Here is a 19,420-nt window from a genome sequence, read left to right as displayed (position 1 = left end):
AGGTACTAGGACAACTGGATAGCCAACTGGGAAAAAATTAAGTTGAACTTATACCTCACACCACATACAAAATTTAATTCAAACTGTATCAATGAGTGAAAAACAAGAGCTAGAACTATAACACTCTAAGAAAAAAGAAAAAAATTCATGGCCCTCTACAGGCAATGAGTTCTTAAATATGACACCAAAAGCACACACACACAAAAAGAAATTTGACTTCATTAAAATTATAAAATTTTGTGGCACAAGGGACATTATCAAGTAAATAAAAACACAACATTGAGAAGAGAAGAAATACTGAAAAGTATATTTCTGGTAAGGGTTTAGTATCCAGAATATATAAAGAAAAATTTCAGTGCAGCAACAAAAATACAAAAAAATTAGAAATGCACAAATGACTTGAATAGGCATTGTCCACAAAAAAAAAAAAAGAAGATACACAAATTACCAAGAAGCACATGAAAAGATGTCCAACATCATTAGTTATTATGCACATCAAAATCACAAGATAACACTTTACACTCACCGTGAAACCAAAAAAAAAAAAAAAAAAAGAATGAGAGTGGGGACAAAATAGCCAGAAAATAGTAAAGATGTGGAGAAACTGAAACCCTGATACACCACTCATGAGGATGTAAAGTGGTTTAATCACTTTGAAAAACATTTTTTACATTTCCTCAAAATGTTAAAAACAGAGTTAGGAGGTGAGCCAGCAGTTCCACTCCAAGGAATATGCCTACAAGAATTCAAAACAAAAAATTAAATATACATGTTCATAGCAGAACTATTAAGAATAGCCAAAAGACAGATAAACAAACTTTGGGGTACCCATATACTGGAACATTATTCAACCAAAAAAAGGAATAAAGTACTGATAAATACTGCATGTGGATGACCTCTACTACATGTTTAGTAGAACCTACTACATGTGGATGAGTGAAAGAAGCCAGATGTAAAAATAACATACTGATGATAGGTGGCCAAGATGGCAGAGTAGGAAGACCCTGAGCTCACCTCCTCCCATGGACACAACAAAATTATAACTATTTACAGATAAGCTATTAATGAGAATAAGGCAACAACTAGAAGAAAATATTTTTCACATCTACAGATATAAAGACTAACCCACAACAAGATGGGTGGGAGGTACAGAGACACAGCAGAATTAAGACTCACATCCCCAGGTAAGTGGCCCACAAATGGAAGGACAATCACAACTTCAGAGTTTCTCCCCAAGAAATAACAGATCTGAGTCTCACATCAGACTCCCAGCCAGGGATCCTACACTGGAAAGATGAGCCCCCGAAATATCATGCTGTGAAAGCTGGCAGGGCTGGCATATAAGAGAGCCAGAGGACTGCAGGAAATAGAGACTGTCAGCTTTTTCAGCAGAAACTTTGCAGTTCAGGAGATAATGGCATGATATATTTAAAGTGATGAAAGGAAAAACCTACAACTAAGAAGATCCTATATAGCCAGTCTATCATCCAGATTTGAAGAACAGTTAAAGAATTTTACAGACCAGCTAAAGCTAATGGAGTTCAGTACCACTAAATTGGCTTTACAAGAAGTGTTAAAGGGAATTCTTTAAGTAAAAAAGACCACAACTAGAAATATAAAAATTACAGCAGGAAAAATCTCATCGGTAAATGTAAATACACAGAAAAGATGTAAAATATGATGTCAAAAACACTAAACAGGGGAGGGAGTAAAAATGTAGAGTTGCTAGAACTCACTTAAACTTAAGAGGTCAGGAACTTAAAGCATGTATATTACTGTATATACAGTTTGTGGTAACAACAATCCAAAAATCTGTGATAGGTATACACATTAAAAAAAAAGAGAGAGAATCTAAATATGAGATTAAAGATAGTCATCAAATCACAGGAGAATAGAGCAAAAAAAGAAAAGAACATAAAAGAACTACAAAAACAATTAACAAAATGTCAATAAGCACATAGCTATCAATAATTAACTGTATACGGACTAGATGCTCCAATTAAAAGGCAGTGGCTGAATGTATAAAAAACAAGACCCATGTATAAAACCAAAAGCCTTCACCAAAAAGCTGTTAGATCTAATAAATAAATTCAGTAATGTTGCACGACATAAAGTTCATATACAGAAATTTGTTACTTTCTATTCACTAATAATCAACTATCAGAAAGAGAAAGCAAGAAAACAATCCCATTTAAAACTGCATCAAAAAGAATAAAATATCTAGGACTAAACTTAACCAAGGAGGTGAAAGACCTATGCTCGGAAAACTATAAAACACTGATGAAGGACACTGATACAAAGAAATGGAAAGATATTCAGTGCTTCTGGACTGGAAGAATTAGTACTGCTAAAATGTCCATACTACCCAAAGCAATCTACATATTTATTGCAATTCCTACCAAAATATCCATAGCATTTTTTACAGAAATAGAACAAGTAATTCTTAAATTTATGTGGAACCACAAAAGACTCCAAACCATCAAGGCAGTGTTGAGGAAAAAAGAACACAACTGGAGGTACCACACGCCATGACTTCAGACTATACTACAAAGGTATAGTAATCAAACAGTACGGTACTGGTACAAAAACAGACACACAGATCAATAGAACAGAAAAAAGAATTCAAAAATAAACCCACATGCCTATGGCAAATTAATCTATGACAAATAAGGGAAGAATACACAATAGAGAAAAGACTCTTCAACAAGTCATGCTAGGAAAACTGGACAGCTACATGTAAAAGAATGAGATTAGACCATTTCATTGTCTCATATCAAACACAAAAATGAACTCAAAATGGATTAAAGACCTAAATGTAAGACCTGAAACCATAACATGCCTAGAAGAGAACACAGGCAGAACACTCTTTGACATAAGTCATAGCAATGTTTTTTTTTTTGGATCTGTTTCCTGAGGCAAAAGAAACAAAAGCAAAAATAAACAAACAGGACATAATTAAACAAAATGTGTTGCACAGCACAGGAAACCACTGACAAAATAAGAAGACAACCTACTGTGAGAGAGAAAATATTTGCAAATGATATGACCAATAAAGGGTTAATGTTCAAAATATAAAAATAGGAATAGATACATAGATACAGAGAACAAACAGATGATTGCCAGAGGGGAGGTCAAACAGGTAGAAGAGTGAAATTAATAGATATAAACTAACAGTTATAAAATAAATAATCCATGGGGATTAAATATAGGATGTGGGGAATATAGTCAATGTGTAATACCTTTGGATGGCGGCATCATAACTAATTATGGTGATCATTTTGTACTGTAGATAAATATTGGTCACTATGTTATGCACCAAGAAATAACATAATGTTGTAAGTCAATTATACTTTAAAAAACAAGTAAACTTATAGAAAAAAGATTAGATTTGTAGTTGTCAGAGGTAGGAGATGGGGAGGAGGAACTGCATGAAGACAGTCAAAAGGTATAAACTTTCAGTTATAAGATAAAAAAGTACTAGAGAGGCAATGTATAACATGATTAATATAATTAACACAGCTGTATGTTATACATGACAGTTGTTAAGAGAGTAAATCCTGAGTTCTCATCACAAGTTAAAAATATTTTTTCTTCTCTTTTATTTTGTATGTATATGAGGTGAAGAATATTCACTAAACTTACTGTGGTAATCATTTTATTGATGTATATAAGTCAAATCATTATGCTGTACACCTTAAATTACACAGTGCTGCATGTCAATTGTATCTCAATAAAACTGAAAGAAAAGAAGGGTTACATAGTGTATGGTTTCATTTATACAAAATATCCAGAATAGGCAAATTAACAGACACAGAAAACAGATTGGTGGTTTCTAGGCTCTGGGGAGAAAGCGGGAATGGAGAGTAATTGCTTAACAGTAAGAGTTTGGGGGAGGTGATAAAAATGTTTTGGAACTGGACAGAGGGGACTGTGAAATACTTTGTACTAAATGCCACTAAACTGTTCACTTTAAAATGGTGTATTTTACACTATGTAAATTAAAGTCAATTGATAAAAAGCAAAAAATATAAACACTCTGAAAATAAAATCCCTTAAATACATAAAAAGTGTTCAGCTTCACCAATAATAAAATAATGGCAAAATAAAACCACAATGAGATACCATTTCTAATACATCAACTTGGCAAAAATGGTAAAGCTCTTGTCAAGAAACAAGGTGAATATGGAAATGCACAGTAGTTTCACCCTTATGGAGGAGATTTTGGCAATATTTCTAATAAAACTATGTAAATGTTAGCCTTTAACTCAACAATCCCACTGTTAGGAATTTTCCCTGCAGACACACCACCAAAGATACATAAATATACATGCAGTATTACTGTGATTGAAAAATATTGGAAAAGAAGAACACTCAAATAAACAATATAACTCACCAGCTGAAAGAATTAGAAAAAGAAGAGCAAAAAACCCCAAAAGGCAGCAGAAGGAAGGAAATAATAAAGATCAGGGGGGGAAATAAATAAAATAGAGATTAAAAGAACAATAGAAAAAAAATCAACCAAACCGAAAGCTGTTTTTTGAAAAAGTAAATAAAATCGACAAACCTCTGGTCAAACTCAAAGAAGAAGAAAGAGAGAGCACAAATAAGCAAAATAAGAAAGGAAAATGGAGAAATTACAACAAATAACATAGAAATACAGAATATCATACGAGAATATTATGAAAAACTATATGGAACCAAAATGGGTAACCTAGAAGAGATGGACAAGTTTCTGGAAACATACAGTCCACCAAGACTGAATCAAGAAGAAAATGAAATCAAATTAGCAATAAAAAACCTCCCTACAAATAAAAGTCCAGCACCGGACAGCTTCACCCGGGAATTCTACCAAACACACAAAGAAGAACTCATACCAGTCCTTCTCAAACTCTTCCAGAAGACTGAAAAGGAGGGAATACTCCCAAACTCAGTCTATGAAGCCACCATCACCCTGATATCAAAATCAGGCAAAGACACTACCAAAAAAGAGAATTATAGGCCAATATCACTGATGAACACAGATGCAAAAATCCTCACCAAAATATTAGCAAATAGAATCCAACACATAAAAAAGATTATACATCATGATCAACTGGGGTTCATCCCAGGGACACAAGGGTGGTTCAACATATGCAAATCAATCAATGTAATATATCACATCAACAAGAGAAAGGACAAAAACGACATGATCATCTCCATAGATGCAGAAAAAGCATTTGATAAAATTCAACACCAATTTATGATAAAAACTCTCACCAAAGTGGGTATAGAGGGAACATATCTCAACATAATAAAAGCTATATATGACAAACCTACAGCCAGCATAGTACTCAACCATGAAAAACTCAAAAGCTTCCCACTAAAATCTGGACAAGACAAGGATGCCCACTATCACCACTCCTATTCAACATAGTCTTGGAAATCCTAGCCACAGCAATCAGGCAAGAGAGAGAAATAAAAGGGATCCAAATTGGAACACAAGAGATAAAAGTGTCACTATATGCCGATGACATGTTACTATACATAGAAAACCCTAAAAGGTCCACACAAAAACTACTAGAACTGATCGAAGAAATCAGCAAGGTAGCAGGTTACAAGATTAATGTTCAAAAATCAGTTGCATTTCTTTACACTAACAATGAATCAACAGAAAAAGTAAAGAAACAATCCCCTTTAAAATAGCACCCAAAGTAATAAAATACCTAGGAATAAATCTAACCAAGGAAGTGAAAGAATTATACACAGAAAACTATAAACCACTGATGAAGGAAATTAAAGAAGACTTAAAAAATGGAAAGATATCCCATGCTCTTGGATTGGAAGAATCAATATTGTTAAAATGGTCACACTGCCCAAGGCAATCTACAGATTTAATGTAATCCCTATCAAATTACCCAGGACATACTTCACAGAACTAGAACAAATCATAATAAAATTTATATGGAACCATCAAAGACCTAGAATTGCCAAAGCATTACTGAAGAAAAAAAAAGAGCTGGAGGAATAACTCTCCCAGGCTTCAGACAATACTATAGAGCTACAGTCATCAAGACAGCATGGTATTGGTACAAAAACAGACATATAAACCAATGGAACAGAATAGAGAGCCCAGAAATGAATCCAACCCACAAACTTTTGGTCAAGTAATCTTCGACAAAGGAGGCAAGAATATACAATGGAATAAAGACAGTCTCTTCAGCAAATGGTGCTGGGAAAACTGGACAGCAGCATGCAACTCAATGAAACTAGAACACTCCCGTACACCATACACAAAAATCAACTCAAAATAGATCAAATACTTAAACATAAGACAAGATACAATAAACCTCCTAGAAGAAAATGTAGGCAAAACATTATCTGACATACATCTCAAAAATGTTCTTCTAGGACAGTCTACCCAAGCAATAGAAATAAAAGCAAGAATAAACAAATGGGACATAATGAAAATTACAAGCTTCTGCACAGCAAAGGAAACCATAAGTAAAACAAAACGACAACCGACAGAATGGGAGAAAATTTTTGCAAATGAAACCGAGAAAGGCTTGATCTCCAGAATACATAAGCAGCTCATATGACTCAATAAGAAAAAAACAAACAACCTAATCCAAAAATTGGCAAAAGACCTAAACAAGCAATTCTCCAAGGAAGAAATACAAATGATCAATAGGCACATGAGAAAATGCTCAGTATCACTCATTATCAGAGAAATGCAAATCAAAACTACAATGAGGTATCACCTCACACCAGTCAGAATAGCCACCATTCAAAAGTCCACAAATAACCAGTGCTGGAGAGGTTGTGGAGAAAAGGGAACCCTCCTTCACTGCTGGTGGGAATGCAGTTTGGTGCAGCCACTGTGGAAAACAGTATGGAGATTCCTCAAACGACAGGAATAGATTTACCATATGATCCAGGAATCCCACTCCTGGCATACATCCAGAAAGAACCCTACTTCAAAATGACACCTGCACCCCAATGTTCATAGCAGCACTATTTACAATAGTCAAGACATGGAAACAGCCTAAATGTCCATCAACAGATGACTGGATAAAGAAGATGTGGTATATTTATACAATGGAATACTAACTACTCAGCCATAAAAACCGACAACATAACGCCATTTGCAGCAACATGGATGTCCCTGGAGAATGTCATTATAAGTGAAGTAAGCCAGAAAGAGAAAGAAAAATACCATGTGAGATTGCTCATACATGGAATCGCCAAAAAATATATATATATATATATATAAATACAAAACAGAAACAGACTCACAGACATAGAATACAACTTGTGGTTGCCAAGGGGGTGGGAGGTGGGAAGGGACAGACTGGGATTTCAAAATGTAGAATAGATAAACAAGATTATACTGTGCAGCACAGGAAAATATATACAAGATCTTATGGTAGCTCACAGTAAAAAAAAAAACGTGACAATGAATATACACATGTTCATGAAAAATTGTGCTCTACAATGGAATTTGACACAACATTGTAAAATGACTATAACTCAATAAAAAATGTTAAGAAAAATACTGGAACTACATAAATGTGCAAATATTGGAAATATAGGTTTAATGAGCTGTGAAACATATACACTGTGGAGTACTATTCAACTATAAAAAATTGAGAAGAGTTCTATAAACCAATAGGGAAAGACTTCATAAGCAAAAACTTCAAACTGCAAAAGAATATGCATAGTACTCAAATTTTGTGTAAGAAATGATGAGAAATTAAAAAATATTAATTTGTTGAAAAAATAAACACAACACAGGTACTAGAATCTGATAAGTGATGTTATCTATGAAAGGTGGGAGGGAATATAGTGGAAGGGAAACATAAGAATGGGACATTTCTCTAGCTTAACTTCATCTTCCTAATCTTTTACATATTCAAAAACTAAAATTAATCTGACAAAGGTAACTTGTTAAAAGTCTATAAAAGAGAATGCAAAGAGAAACAAATGAACCCAAATATATTCCAAATAAATGGCATAGCTAAACTGAGGGAAAAAAAGAACTAATCTAATTACCTAATTAACTTCTTTTTAAGACTGTTCCTTCTTTCTTTTTGCCAATTAACTTTTGAAGATAATAATTTGACTATGTATCATTCACTAAAAAAATAACTGCAAGAAAGTTTTTATATTCTTAATTACTTTTTGTTTTTATTGTGGTATAAATATAGTAATTCTGAAACAATTGTTTGTGCATTGTAGGATTAAGCAAATTAATAAATATTTTGTTTGGAGCTGAGATTCTCACTGGGACAATGAAGAAAGAGAGATACAGAACAGAAGACAAAAAGAAGCCCACAGGGTTAGAAAGAATTGGTATTATCAATATAATCTCTCTTTCTCTCTCTCTGTTGCTCAGTATATACAGTGTGTATATATACACACATGTACATATACATATAAACATATATACATATGGAGCATTATAGTTGCTAATAATAGAGGAGAAAGTCATAATTATGTCACCTGATGCATGAACACAACATCACCTATAATCTTATCAAAAATGGGATCAAATATGTGTTTGGGCAAACCTTTGGATCCAGCTGCTATTTGGACAAAATTCAAAAATCACTGGAGACAATAAATGCACTAAGAGTCTGCAAACAGCAAAATTTAGAGTGTGGGAAGTTGTGTCAAAGGTCTAAGTTTTTCAACAAATAAATTATAAAGAAGAGAAGAAGGTTGAAGAAAAATTTATGTATTAGGAGAGATTTGAAAAACATGTCAAGTGAAAAAATAGCAAGACAAATTATAGAATGTGCAATGCACATTGGAAAGACAAAGCTGTAAAAAATGTAAGGAAGTCTTTAACACAGTCATGGTTACTTCTGAGGAAAATGGTGGTTGTGATTTGGATGAGTCAAAAAAGATCCCTGGGATGGGACAGCTGAGTTCTATATTTTGACTTGTGTAGTAATCACTTTATAAAAATTGATTAAGCTATATATTTTTTGTGCCATTTCCTGCATGCTATTTTATTTTGCAATTTATAAATAATAACTAAAATCAAAGTCAAAGCACAGTGAGTCAATGAGACCACAAAACCTCCAATTTAAAATCACCCTTGTCTGAAGGCCAACATTCAATCACTATTGATAGAGGCTACTTCAGCCAGTGCATGCGTATTTTTAATACTGAAACACAATGAGCAGGGAAAATTTTGTTCCTCTGCCACAGGGCATAAAGCAATTGCATTTCAGGGAGTCAGAACCACTCAGAAAGTTTCCATCTGTTGCATAATTCTCCCCTGTGCAAAGAGTTACACCGAATGCTGCCATCAGAAAGGCAGTTAATTAACAGCACTAATTGTGCTTGGGTAGTGACCAAGTAGAACTTCAGAGACCTCATATTGTCACCCAGAAATCAGTCCGTTATGGGAATTGTCTCCTAGAATCATGTTGGTTTTCCCAGGATAATTGAGGAGAAAAGAGGTTAATGGGTCACTTGGGGATGACATCTTTTCTGTAAATTACCATTTCATTCCCCTACTAAGATTTTTTTTTTTTTCGGTCATGAAGCCAAAAGACAGCCCTGAATAACAAGGAAAGCAAATAATAACTGAATACAGGGAAAGAAAAAAATTTAAATAACAACAAAAAATTGGATCAACGATTACAGCATTGCAATCTCCCAAAGACTTTGAATACCTTCTTCAATAAGCTAAGGGGGTTCTGGCAGATCGACCTCATTTATGTATGCTAGCTTTGAGTCTAAATTTGTAGTCAACCCAATAAAGCCAACTGTTACAGTCGCTTCCAGGCCAACTAACACTGAGCTAACACTGAAATTCAGAATCATTAATCGTAGCTCAAGTCAACATTATATTCTTTCCATCCTGGTCCCATATTCTTAGGATCCATTCCCATGCATGTGATACAGATTTCTATTGATAGAAATGTGTAAAATCTTGCAATTCTTTTGGTGTATATTGCCTCTTTTCATGAATTCCACTTTGTCCCAGGTTCACTGGAGTTTTCTGGAACTTGAGCCAGATTATAGGACTAGGAGCAAAAAGGTAGGGGCAGGTCCTGAGGATTATCAGCAGTCCCCTGTATGGCAACAAACTCAGGATAAGAAGAGACAAATCCCTTCAGACTGAGGAAGATAAAACACATCTTCTGGCAAAGAAAGACTGGGAGAACTTAGGAATTCAATTTTCCTAGTTTTATTGGAATCTACCAGTATTCCCTCTCTTGATTTTTAAAGGCTTTACCTCTTCCCAGTCAATCTCATAACTTTAAATGATAGTATGAGGTTATGAATTTAATTTGCCCTGTAATTCAGCCACCCACATATTAAAATCCTTTTTTTAGATGATGTATTAAAACTTTTTTCTTAGATAACATGACTCTGTACTTACGAAAAGATAAGTTTATTTTACAGCAGTCATAGAGGCTTCCTGGTCATTTACTTGGTTTTGAGATGGGAATTTAAAGCATTAAACTCATTATTTTCTTTCCCTAAAACATCCAGTGGCACGTATAAACCCATTATACTTCTTATTTTCACTAAAGTATTCTGTGATGGCAATTACTTGATCATCCAAAGCCTTGCCTTCTAGGGACACATGATTGCAAGTGTCTACAGGTGATGATTGATGTAAATGTTTTGCCACTGCATGCTAAGGACCATTAGTATGCCTTTTATTGTTTGACAAGAGGGTCATCAATACTTGTAAATCTAATCTGATCAGAAAATGAATTCCAGATAACACAAAACCAATTTGGAAAACTTACTCTTTTTTGTTAAGATATAATTGATGTATAACATTATATTAGTTTCAGGTGTACAGTATGACGATTTCATATTTGTGTATGTTGCAAAATGATCACTGCAAGTCTAGTTAACATTCATCACCACACAGTTACAATTTTTTTCTTCTGATGAGAATTTTTGAGATTTATTGTCTTAGCAACTCTCAAATACACTACAGTATTATTAACTATAGTTATCATGATGCTCATTATATCCCAGGAATTATTTATTTTATAACTGGAAGTTTGTACCTATTGTCTTTAATGATTTTGAGTTTATTTTTGTATGAGGTGTGTGAGATGGATCCAATTTTATTCTCTGCATGTGATATTCAATTTACCCAATGAAATTTATTGAAGAGACCATTCTTTCCCCATTGTGTATTCACTGTGTCTTTATCAAAGATTAATTGCTTAGTTGACCATATTCATGGATTTGTTTCTGGACTCTCTATTTTATTCAATTGGTCTACTCTATTTTTATGCTAATACAACACAATATTATTACAATAGCTTTGTAATATAGTCTGAAATCAAGCAGGGTAATACCTCCAGCTTTGTTCTTTGTGCTCGAAATTTTTTTGTTTATTCAGGATCTTTTGTGATTCCACATAAATTTTAGAAGTGTTTGTTCTATTTCTACAGAAAATTCCATTGGAATTTTGATAAGGATTACATTGAATCTATAGATTGCTTTGGATACTATGTACATTTTAACAATATTAATTTTTCCAATCCACAAACACAGGATATCTTTCCACTTATTTGTAGCTTCTTCAATTTCTTTATCATTGTCTTACAGCTTTCAGTGTACAGATCTTTCACCCCCTTGGTTAAATTTATTCCAAAATATTTTATATTTTTGATGCTATTGTAAATAGATTGTTTTCTTAATTTCTTTTTTGAATGACTCATATAAAAATGCAACTGATTTTTGTATGTTGATTTTGTGTCCTGAAACTTTACTGAATTCATTTACTCCTTCCAAAAGTTTTTTGGTGAGGTCTTCAGGATTTTCTCATATAACATTATGTCACCTGCAAGAGAAAATTTTATTTCTTCCTTTCTGATTTGGATGCACTTTATTTTCTTTCCTTGCCTAATTTCTCTGGCTAATATTTCCAATACTATGTTAAATAGTTGAGAATGGGCATCCTTGTCTCATTCTTGATGTCAGAGAAAAAGCTTTCAGCTTTTCACTCTTGAGTATGTTAGCTGTGGCCTGTCATATATGGCTGTTACTATATTGAGGTGCATTCCTTCTATACCTGATTTGTTGAGAGTTTTTATCACAAAAGAGTATTATATTAGGTCAAATACTTTTTTGTATCTATTAAGATGATAATATTATTTTTATCCTTCATTATGTTAATGGGATATATCACATTTAATGACCTGTGTATGTTGAAACATCTTTGCATCCCAGAGAGAAATCCTACTTGATTATGGTGTATGATCTTTTAAGGTCCTGTTGAATTTGGTATTCTGGTGTTTTGTTGAGGATTTTTGTATCTATGTTCCTTAGAAATATTGGCATGTGGTTTTCTTTTTTTGTAGAGTGATACCCTTGTACTAGGGTAATGCTGTCCTCATAAAATGAGTTTGGGAGTGTTTACCCCTTTTTAATTTGGGGGAAGAGTTGTAGAAGGACCTACAATAATTCTGCTTTAAGTGTTTAGTAGAATTGACTGGTGAAGCCATCTGTTCCTGGACTTTTTTTTGTTGGAAAGTGTTTGGTGATTTAATCTCCTTACTCATTATTTGTCTGTTCAGATTTTCTATTTCTTCATTCTTGGTAGGTCATATGTTTCTAGGAATTTGTCCATTTCTTACAGGTAATCCAATTTGTTGGCATATAATTTTTCATAGTAACAATTAAGATCCTTTACATTTCTGTATTAATTGTACTGTCTACTCTTTCATTTACAATTTTATTTATTTGAGCCTTCTCTCTTTTTCTTGGTAAGTGTACCTAAAGGTGTGTCAATTTTGTTGATCTTTTCAAAAAAACAGCTCTTAGAGTTTCATTGATTTTTTTCTATTATTTTTCTGCTCTTATTTATTTCTACTCTAATCTTTGTTATTTCAACGTATAAAGTTAGGTCGTAAATTTGAAATCTTTCTTTTTCCTTAATGTAGGCATTTATCACTATAAATTCACTTGCTATAAATTCACTCTTAGAACTGCTTATGTTGCGTTCCATAAGTTTTGGTATGTTGTGTTTCTTTTTTTCCTTTTTGCTTGTCTCATTTAAGATTTTATTTTCCTTCTGATAACTTTTTATGTCCTTTTTTATTTTCCTTTGACCCACTGGTTGTTCAGGAGTGTGTTGTTTAATTTCCACATATTTGTGGAAATTTTCCTTCTGTTATTGATTTCTAGTTTCATACTATTGTGGTCAGAAAAAGATACTTGAAGTGGTCTCAATCTTACTAAATTTGCTAAGACTTGTTTTGAAGCTTAACAAATGATCTGTCCTGGAAAATGTTTTGTGTGCACTTTAGAAGAATGTGTATTGTGCTACAGTTGGATGAAAATTTCTGTATATGTCTTTTAAGTCCATTTGATTTATAATGTTCAAATCCACTGTCTCCTTATTGATTTACATCTGAATGATCCATTCATTGTTGAAAGTGGGATACTGAAGTCCTCTGCTATTATTGAATTGCTATTTTCCCCTTCAGACCTCTCTGTGCTTTATACATTTAGGTGTTCTGATGTTAGGTGTATATATATTTATAATTGTTACATCCTCTTAATAAATTAATCATAGTATCATGGTATCATGACTTTATCATAATATCATGACTTTCTTTGTCTCTTGTGACAATTTTTTATTTTAAGGCTATTTTGTCCTATACAAGAATAGCCACTCCTGTGTTCTTCCGGTTACAATTTGCATGGACTATCTTTTTCTACTCATTCACTTTCAGCCTGTGTGTCTTTTAAGCTAAAGTGAGTCTCTTGTAGGAACACAGAGTTTGACCTTGTTTTTTATCCATTCAGTCATTCTGTATCTTTGAATTCGATAATTTAATTGATTTACACTTGAAATAGTTACATATAGGTGAGGATTTATTATTTTATTCTTCCCATTGTTTTCTGACTGTTTTATAGTTCCTTTGTTTCTTTCTGATTTGATTTTATTTTGTAGCAGTATACTTTGATTGTGTTCTCTTTATATTTTGTGTATACACTATAGGTTTTGTTTATTATGAGGCTTATAGTTATAATAGTTACATCTATATAATATATATTAATATATAACATCTATATAATATATATAATATATAACATCTTATAGTTATAATAGTCCATTCTAAGCTGATAACAACTTAACTTTGATCACATACAAAAATTCTACCCTTTTACTTCTCCCTTCCCCTACACATACTTTATGTTATTTTTTTACTGACGTATAGTCAGTCACAATGAGTCTGTGTCTGCTGTACAGCATAATGTCCCAGTCATGCGTATACATACATATATCTGTTCTCATATTTTTTCAATAAAGGTTATTACAAGATATTGAATATAGTTCCCTATACAGAAGAAATTTAATTTTTTTAATCTATTTATATATATAGTGGTTAACCTTTGCAAATCTCAGACTCCCAAATTTATCCTTTCTCACCCTCTTTTCCCTGGTAAAAACTGTTTACTATGTTGCGAGTCTGTTTCTGTTTCATAGGTGAGTTCCTTAGTGTCCACTTTTTTCTTTTTTAGATTTCACATATGAGTGATATCAAATGGTATTTTTCTTTCTCTTTCTGGCTTTCTTCACTCAGAAGGAGGTGAAAAATCTCCAGGTCCAACCATATTGTTGCAAATGGCATTATTTTGGTTTTTTCATCACTGAGTAATATTTCATTGTATAAATATACCTACCACATCTTCTTTATCCAGTCATTTGTCAATGGACATTTCGGTTGCTTCCATGTCTTGGCTATTGTATATAGTACTTCTATGAACATTAGTCTGCATGTACTTTTCAAATTAGAGTTCCCTCCAGACATATGCCCAAGAATAGGATTTCTGGATCTTTTGCAAGTCTATTTTAGTTTTTTAAGGAATCTTCATAATTTCTTCCATAATGGCTACACCAAACTACATTCCCACTAGCAGTATAAGAGGGTTCCCTTTTCTCCATACCCTCTGCAGCATTTATCATTTCACACTTTGTTACTGATTTTACAATTAACAACTTTTTATTTTGTGCATCCATTAAATTACTGTAGCTAGTTATATTTATTACCTTTGTTTTTTAACTTTTACGAGAGGGTTGAAAGTTATTTATGTACTACCATTACAGTATTTGCATATTCTGCATTTGATTATATTATTTACCTTTACTAATAAGTTTTATACTTTCTTATTTTTCATCCTGCTAAGTAGTGTCCTTTTGTGTCAGCCTGAATAACTCTCTTTAGCATTTCTTGTAAGGTACATCTAGTGGTAATAAACTCTCTCAACTTTGGTTTATCTGGGATAGTCTATCTCTCCTTCATTTTTGAAGGACATCTTTGCCAGGTATAGTATTCTTGTTTGGCAGTTTTTTTCTTTCACTACTTGAAATATATCATTCCACTCTCTCCTGGCCTGCAAGATTTCTGCTGAAAAATCCACTGACAGTCTTATGGAGGCTTTGTTGTATAAGACAAGTCATGTTATTTATGCTACTTACAATATTTTCTCTTTATCTTTGACTTTTAACATATGCTTATAATGTGCCTCAGTGTAAATCTGTTTACTTTTAACCTAGAGTCCTTTGAGCCTTGTGATTCTGTCCATTTTCTTACTCAGATTTGGGGAGTTTTCAGCCATTATTTATTTAAAGATGCTTTCTGCTCCTTTCTCTCTATACACCAGGATATCCCATCATGTATATATTGCTTCTTTTGTAGGAGTCTCCTGGTCCTTTAGGTTTTCTTCACTCTTTTTATTCCATTTTAATTTTTGTTCCTCCAACAGAATAAATTCAAATGATCAGTTTTCAAGTTCTTTGACTTTTTCTTCTGCTTGACCAAATTTGTGCTTGAACTCCTCTAGAAAATTTTCAGTCCAGTTACTGTATTCTTCAGCTCCAGTATTTCTGTTCGGTTCTTTTTTTTCTCATATCCCTCTCTTTGTTGATATTCCTATTGTGTTCATATACTGCTTTCCTGATTTCATTTAGTTGTCTATCATCTTCTCTTGCAATTCACTGAGCTTCTTTAGGATGATTATTTTGAATTATTTTTGGGCAATTCACAGATATTCATTTATTTTAAATGAGTTGCTGGAGTTTTGTTTTCTTCCTTGGATTGTAGCATGTTTCATAATTCTTCATGTTCCTTATAGGATTGCTTTATTATCAATTCATTTTAAGAAGCATCTTCCTAACAAGATTGTGCTGTATAGCACAGGGAAATATGTGCAGGATTTTGTGGTAGCTCACAGTGAAAAAACAAGAATGTGACAATGAATATATGTATGTTCATGTATAGCTGAAAAATTGTGCTCAACACTGGAATTTGACACAACATTGTAAAATGACTATAACTCAATAAAAAAAAAAAGTGAGAAAAAAAAAAAAAAAGCATCTTCCTTTCCTAGCCTTTTGACTCATTTGACTGGCAAAGATCTTCACCAGTCAGCAGTGCTCAATATGAAACAAGATAGACACCAGTCCCTTGGAGTGTGTGCATTAAGGTTGGAGACAATGTTTCACTTCCTGTCTTCCATCTAGGAGGAAAAGCCTCAGTTCTGTGCCTTTTCCCAATTTCACTGAACAGTGCCAGCTGTAGGAAGCCACCTAGCCTTTTTCTTCATTGCTGGCTGACCCAGAAAACTGACCTCTTCCAGTTTAGCACTTGGTAGGAGCTAGCTAGAAATCAGCTCCACAAAAGGCACTCTGACTTTCTAGGACTTAGGCTCCCTTTACTTTCTTTCCTCCTTCCTGCAGTGAAAACCTCAGCAGTGCACTTATTCTCAGTCTCACAGAGCAGCACCAGCTGTAAGTGGATGCCCTGCCCTTTCCTATGTTCTGAGCTAACCCAAAAGAACAGGCTCTGCAGGTTGCTCAGCATTCAATATGAGGGGAAATAGGAACCCGCCCTCTTTTGGGTCATAAGATAAGTGTCTATAGTTCTAAAAGCATTCAAATCATGCAAAGGTTACTGACTACAATGAAAATAAATTTAAAGCAATAACAATGATATTTGGAAAGTTTCCATGGGAATTATAATCTGTGTTTATAAAAATTAAAAGGAAAATTAGAAAGCATTTTGAACTTAATAAAGAGAAACAAGATAAATGAAACTTCATGTGATACAATTAAAGTAGTGCTTAAAGGGAAATTAATAAAATTAAATGTCTAGGAAAGAAGAAATGTCTCAAATGAATGACTATGGGTTTCCACCTAAAGAAACTAGAAACAGATAGCAAATTAAAAATAAAGGGAAGACTATAAACATAACCAACAAAAGCAGGAATTAATAAACTAGAAAACAAAACAATAGAGAAAAATCAATGAAATGAACACTTGGTTCTGTGAGAAAATCAAGAAAGCTGAAAAAACCTCTAGCCATCCTGATAAGATAAAGCAAAAACACACAAACTACCAATATCCAGAGAGAGAAGAAAATATTGCAGGTCTCACAGATATTTTAACAAGATAATAAGGGACCATCAGGAACTTATCCCAATAAATCTGACAACACAGATGAGTGTGAAAATTTCTTAGAAGACTCAAACTACCAAAAATTGAATTTATAGTTGAAAACCTTCCCACAGAGAAAACTCCTGGCCAAGATGATGTCACTGGTGAATTCTACAAAACATTTAAAAACAAAAATCATATCAATTCTACAAAAGTCTAGCAGTAAATTTAAAATGACAAAATACATTTTAAAAGGGCAGCATTACCCTAATACTAAATCAGAATAAGCATATTACAAAATCCAATATCCCTTTCTGATTTTTAGAATATTCAGCAAACTGAACAGAAAAGAACTTCCTCAGTCTGATAAAGGGCATCTATGAAAAACCTATAGCTGACATTTTACTTAATGATGAAAGACTGAATGTGTTTCTCGTAAGAGTAGGAACAAGTCAAGGATGTCCACTTTACCCACTTCTATTCATTGTACCATCTGACCCAGCAAAATGCAATAATGCAACAAAAATGAGTAAAATAAAATCCATACCGGAATAAAAGAGATAAAATGTCTTTATTTGCTGACAAAATTATCTTCTATGAAGAAAACCCTACTTAATCTACAAAAAACTATTAGAAGCCATGGTTAAAAGTTTGTAGGATATAATGTCAATAAACAAAGATCTATTATGTTGATACATATTAGCAATAAGCACTTGTATGTTAAACCCAAAAAGTACCATTTAAAACTGTATCAAAAATATAAAACACTTAGGAATAAATCTCAAAAAAGAAATGCAAGTCTTGCTCACCAAAAACTTAAAATATTGCTGAAAGTAATTAAATGGTACACAGATACAGAGGTATACTGTTTCACGGCTCATTGTTCATAAGAATAAATACATTTATCGGTTTACAATTGTTATAGCTCTAACAAAATTCAAATCAAAATTTGATGCCTCAAAGATCCTGATCTAAAATATCAAAAATAGAAACATAAAGCTGCACCGTGGCTAGTGAGAAGACTTCATCACATAATTTATGAAATCTTCCTATAAATCACTAGCTGTTTGCATACTCTCTTCATTGCTGCTTTCATCTCTTTATTCCTGAATGTATAGATGACTGGATTCAAAAACGGAGTGAGAACTGCATCAGAAATAGCAAGAAACTTATCCATTTGTGAATTGGGGTGTGGCCATGTATAGACAAACATGGTTGGGCCAAAGAACAAAAGGACCACAGTAATGTGAGCTGACAAAGTGGAGAGGGCTTTGGATGAACCACCTGAGGAATGTTTCCAAACAGTAAACAGGAAGAAGATGTAGGAGATGAGGAGTATAAAGAAAGAACCAACACAGATAAACCCACTGTTGACAGTGACCATGAACTGCAACCTGTAAGTGTCGGTACAGGCCAGTCTGAGGAGCCGAGGAAGGTCACAGTAAAAGCTGTCCAATACATTAGGACCACAGAAGGGTAAATTAACAATAAATGCTAGCTGGAACAGTGAGTGGCTGACACCAAGGGCCCAGGCAGCACCCAGGAACAAAATGCACATTCGTGGGCTCATGATACTCTGATAGTGGAGAGGCTTGCATATGGCCACGTATCTGTCAAAGGCCATGGCGATGAGCAACACCATCTCCACACCACCAATGACGTCGATGAAGAAGATCTGAGCAATGCAGCCTCCAAAGGAGATGGCTTTACGCTTTCTGAAGAGGTCATAGATCATCTTGGGTGAGGTGACAGAGCAGGCTCCTAAGTCAATGAAGGAGAGACTGGCCAACAGGAAGTACATGGGGGAGTGTAAGTGAGGATCAGTGGTCACAGAAAACACAATGAGGGTGTTCCCAGTCATGCTTGCCACATAGAGCACAGAGGAGAACACCAGGAGGAGAAGCTGGACCTCCCATGAATGAGTGAGTCCCAGAAACACAAACTCAGACACAACTGAGTGATTCCCTCCATCCATTGACCCAGCCAACTGGACTGCCACTGAAATCATAA

At 33.8% G+C, this 19,420-nt stretch overlaps 2 protein-coding genes across 3 annotated transcripts in view; both read right to left on the bottom strand.

The window, feature by feature from the left end:
* Positions 1–19,420, bottom strand: part of LOC102505575 (olfactory receptor 11G2) — a 442,453-nt gene that overhangs the window by 378,617 nt on the left and 44,416 nt on the right. The window lies entirely within an intron of this gene.
* LOC102514459 (olfactory receptor 4F3/4F16/4F29) lies at positions 18,352–19,399 on the bottom strand. The gene has a single exon (XM_006195622.2). The coding sequence runs from the start codon at positions 19,383–19,385 to the stop codon at positions 18,447–18,449; it is 939 nt and encodes a 312-aa protein (XP_006195684.2). The 5' UTR covers positions 19,386–19,399; the 3' UTR covers positions 18,352–18,446.

The sequence above is a fragment of the Camelus ferus genome, chromosome 6 (assembly GCF_009834535.1).
Source record: "Camelus ferus isolate YT-003-E chromosome 6, BCGSAC_Cfer_1.0, whole genome shotgun sequence".
Lineage (NCBI taxonomy): Eukaryota > Metazoa > Chordata > Mammalia > Artiodactyla > Camelidae > Camelus > Camelus ferus.
The sequence above is the reverse complement of the archived record's forward strand: the minus strand, read 5'-3'. Positions and strand labels throughout refer to the sequence as shown.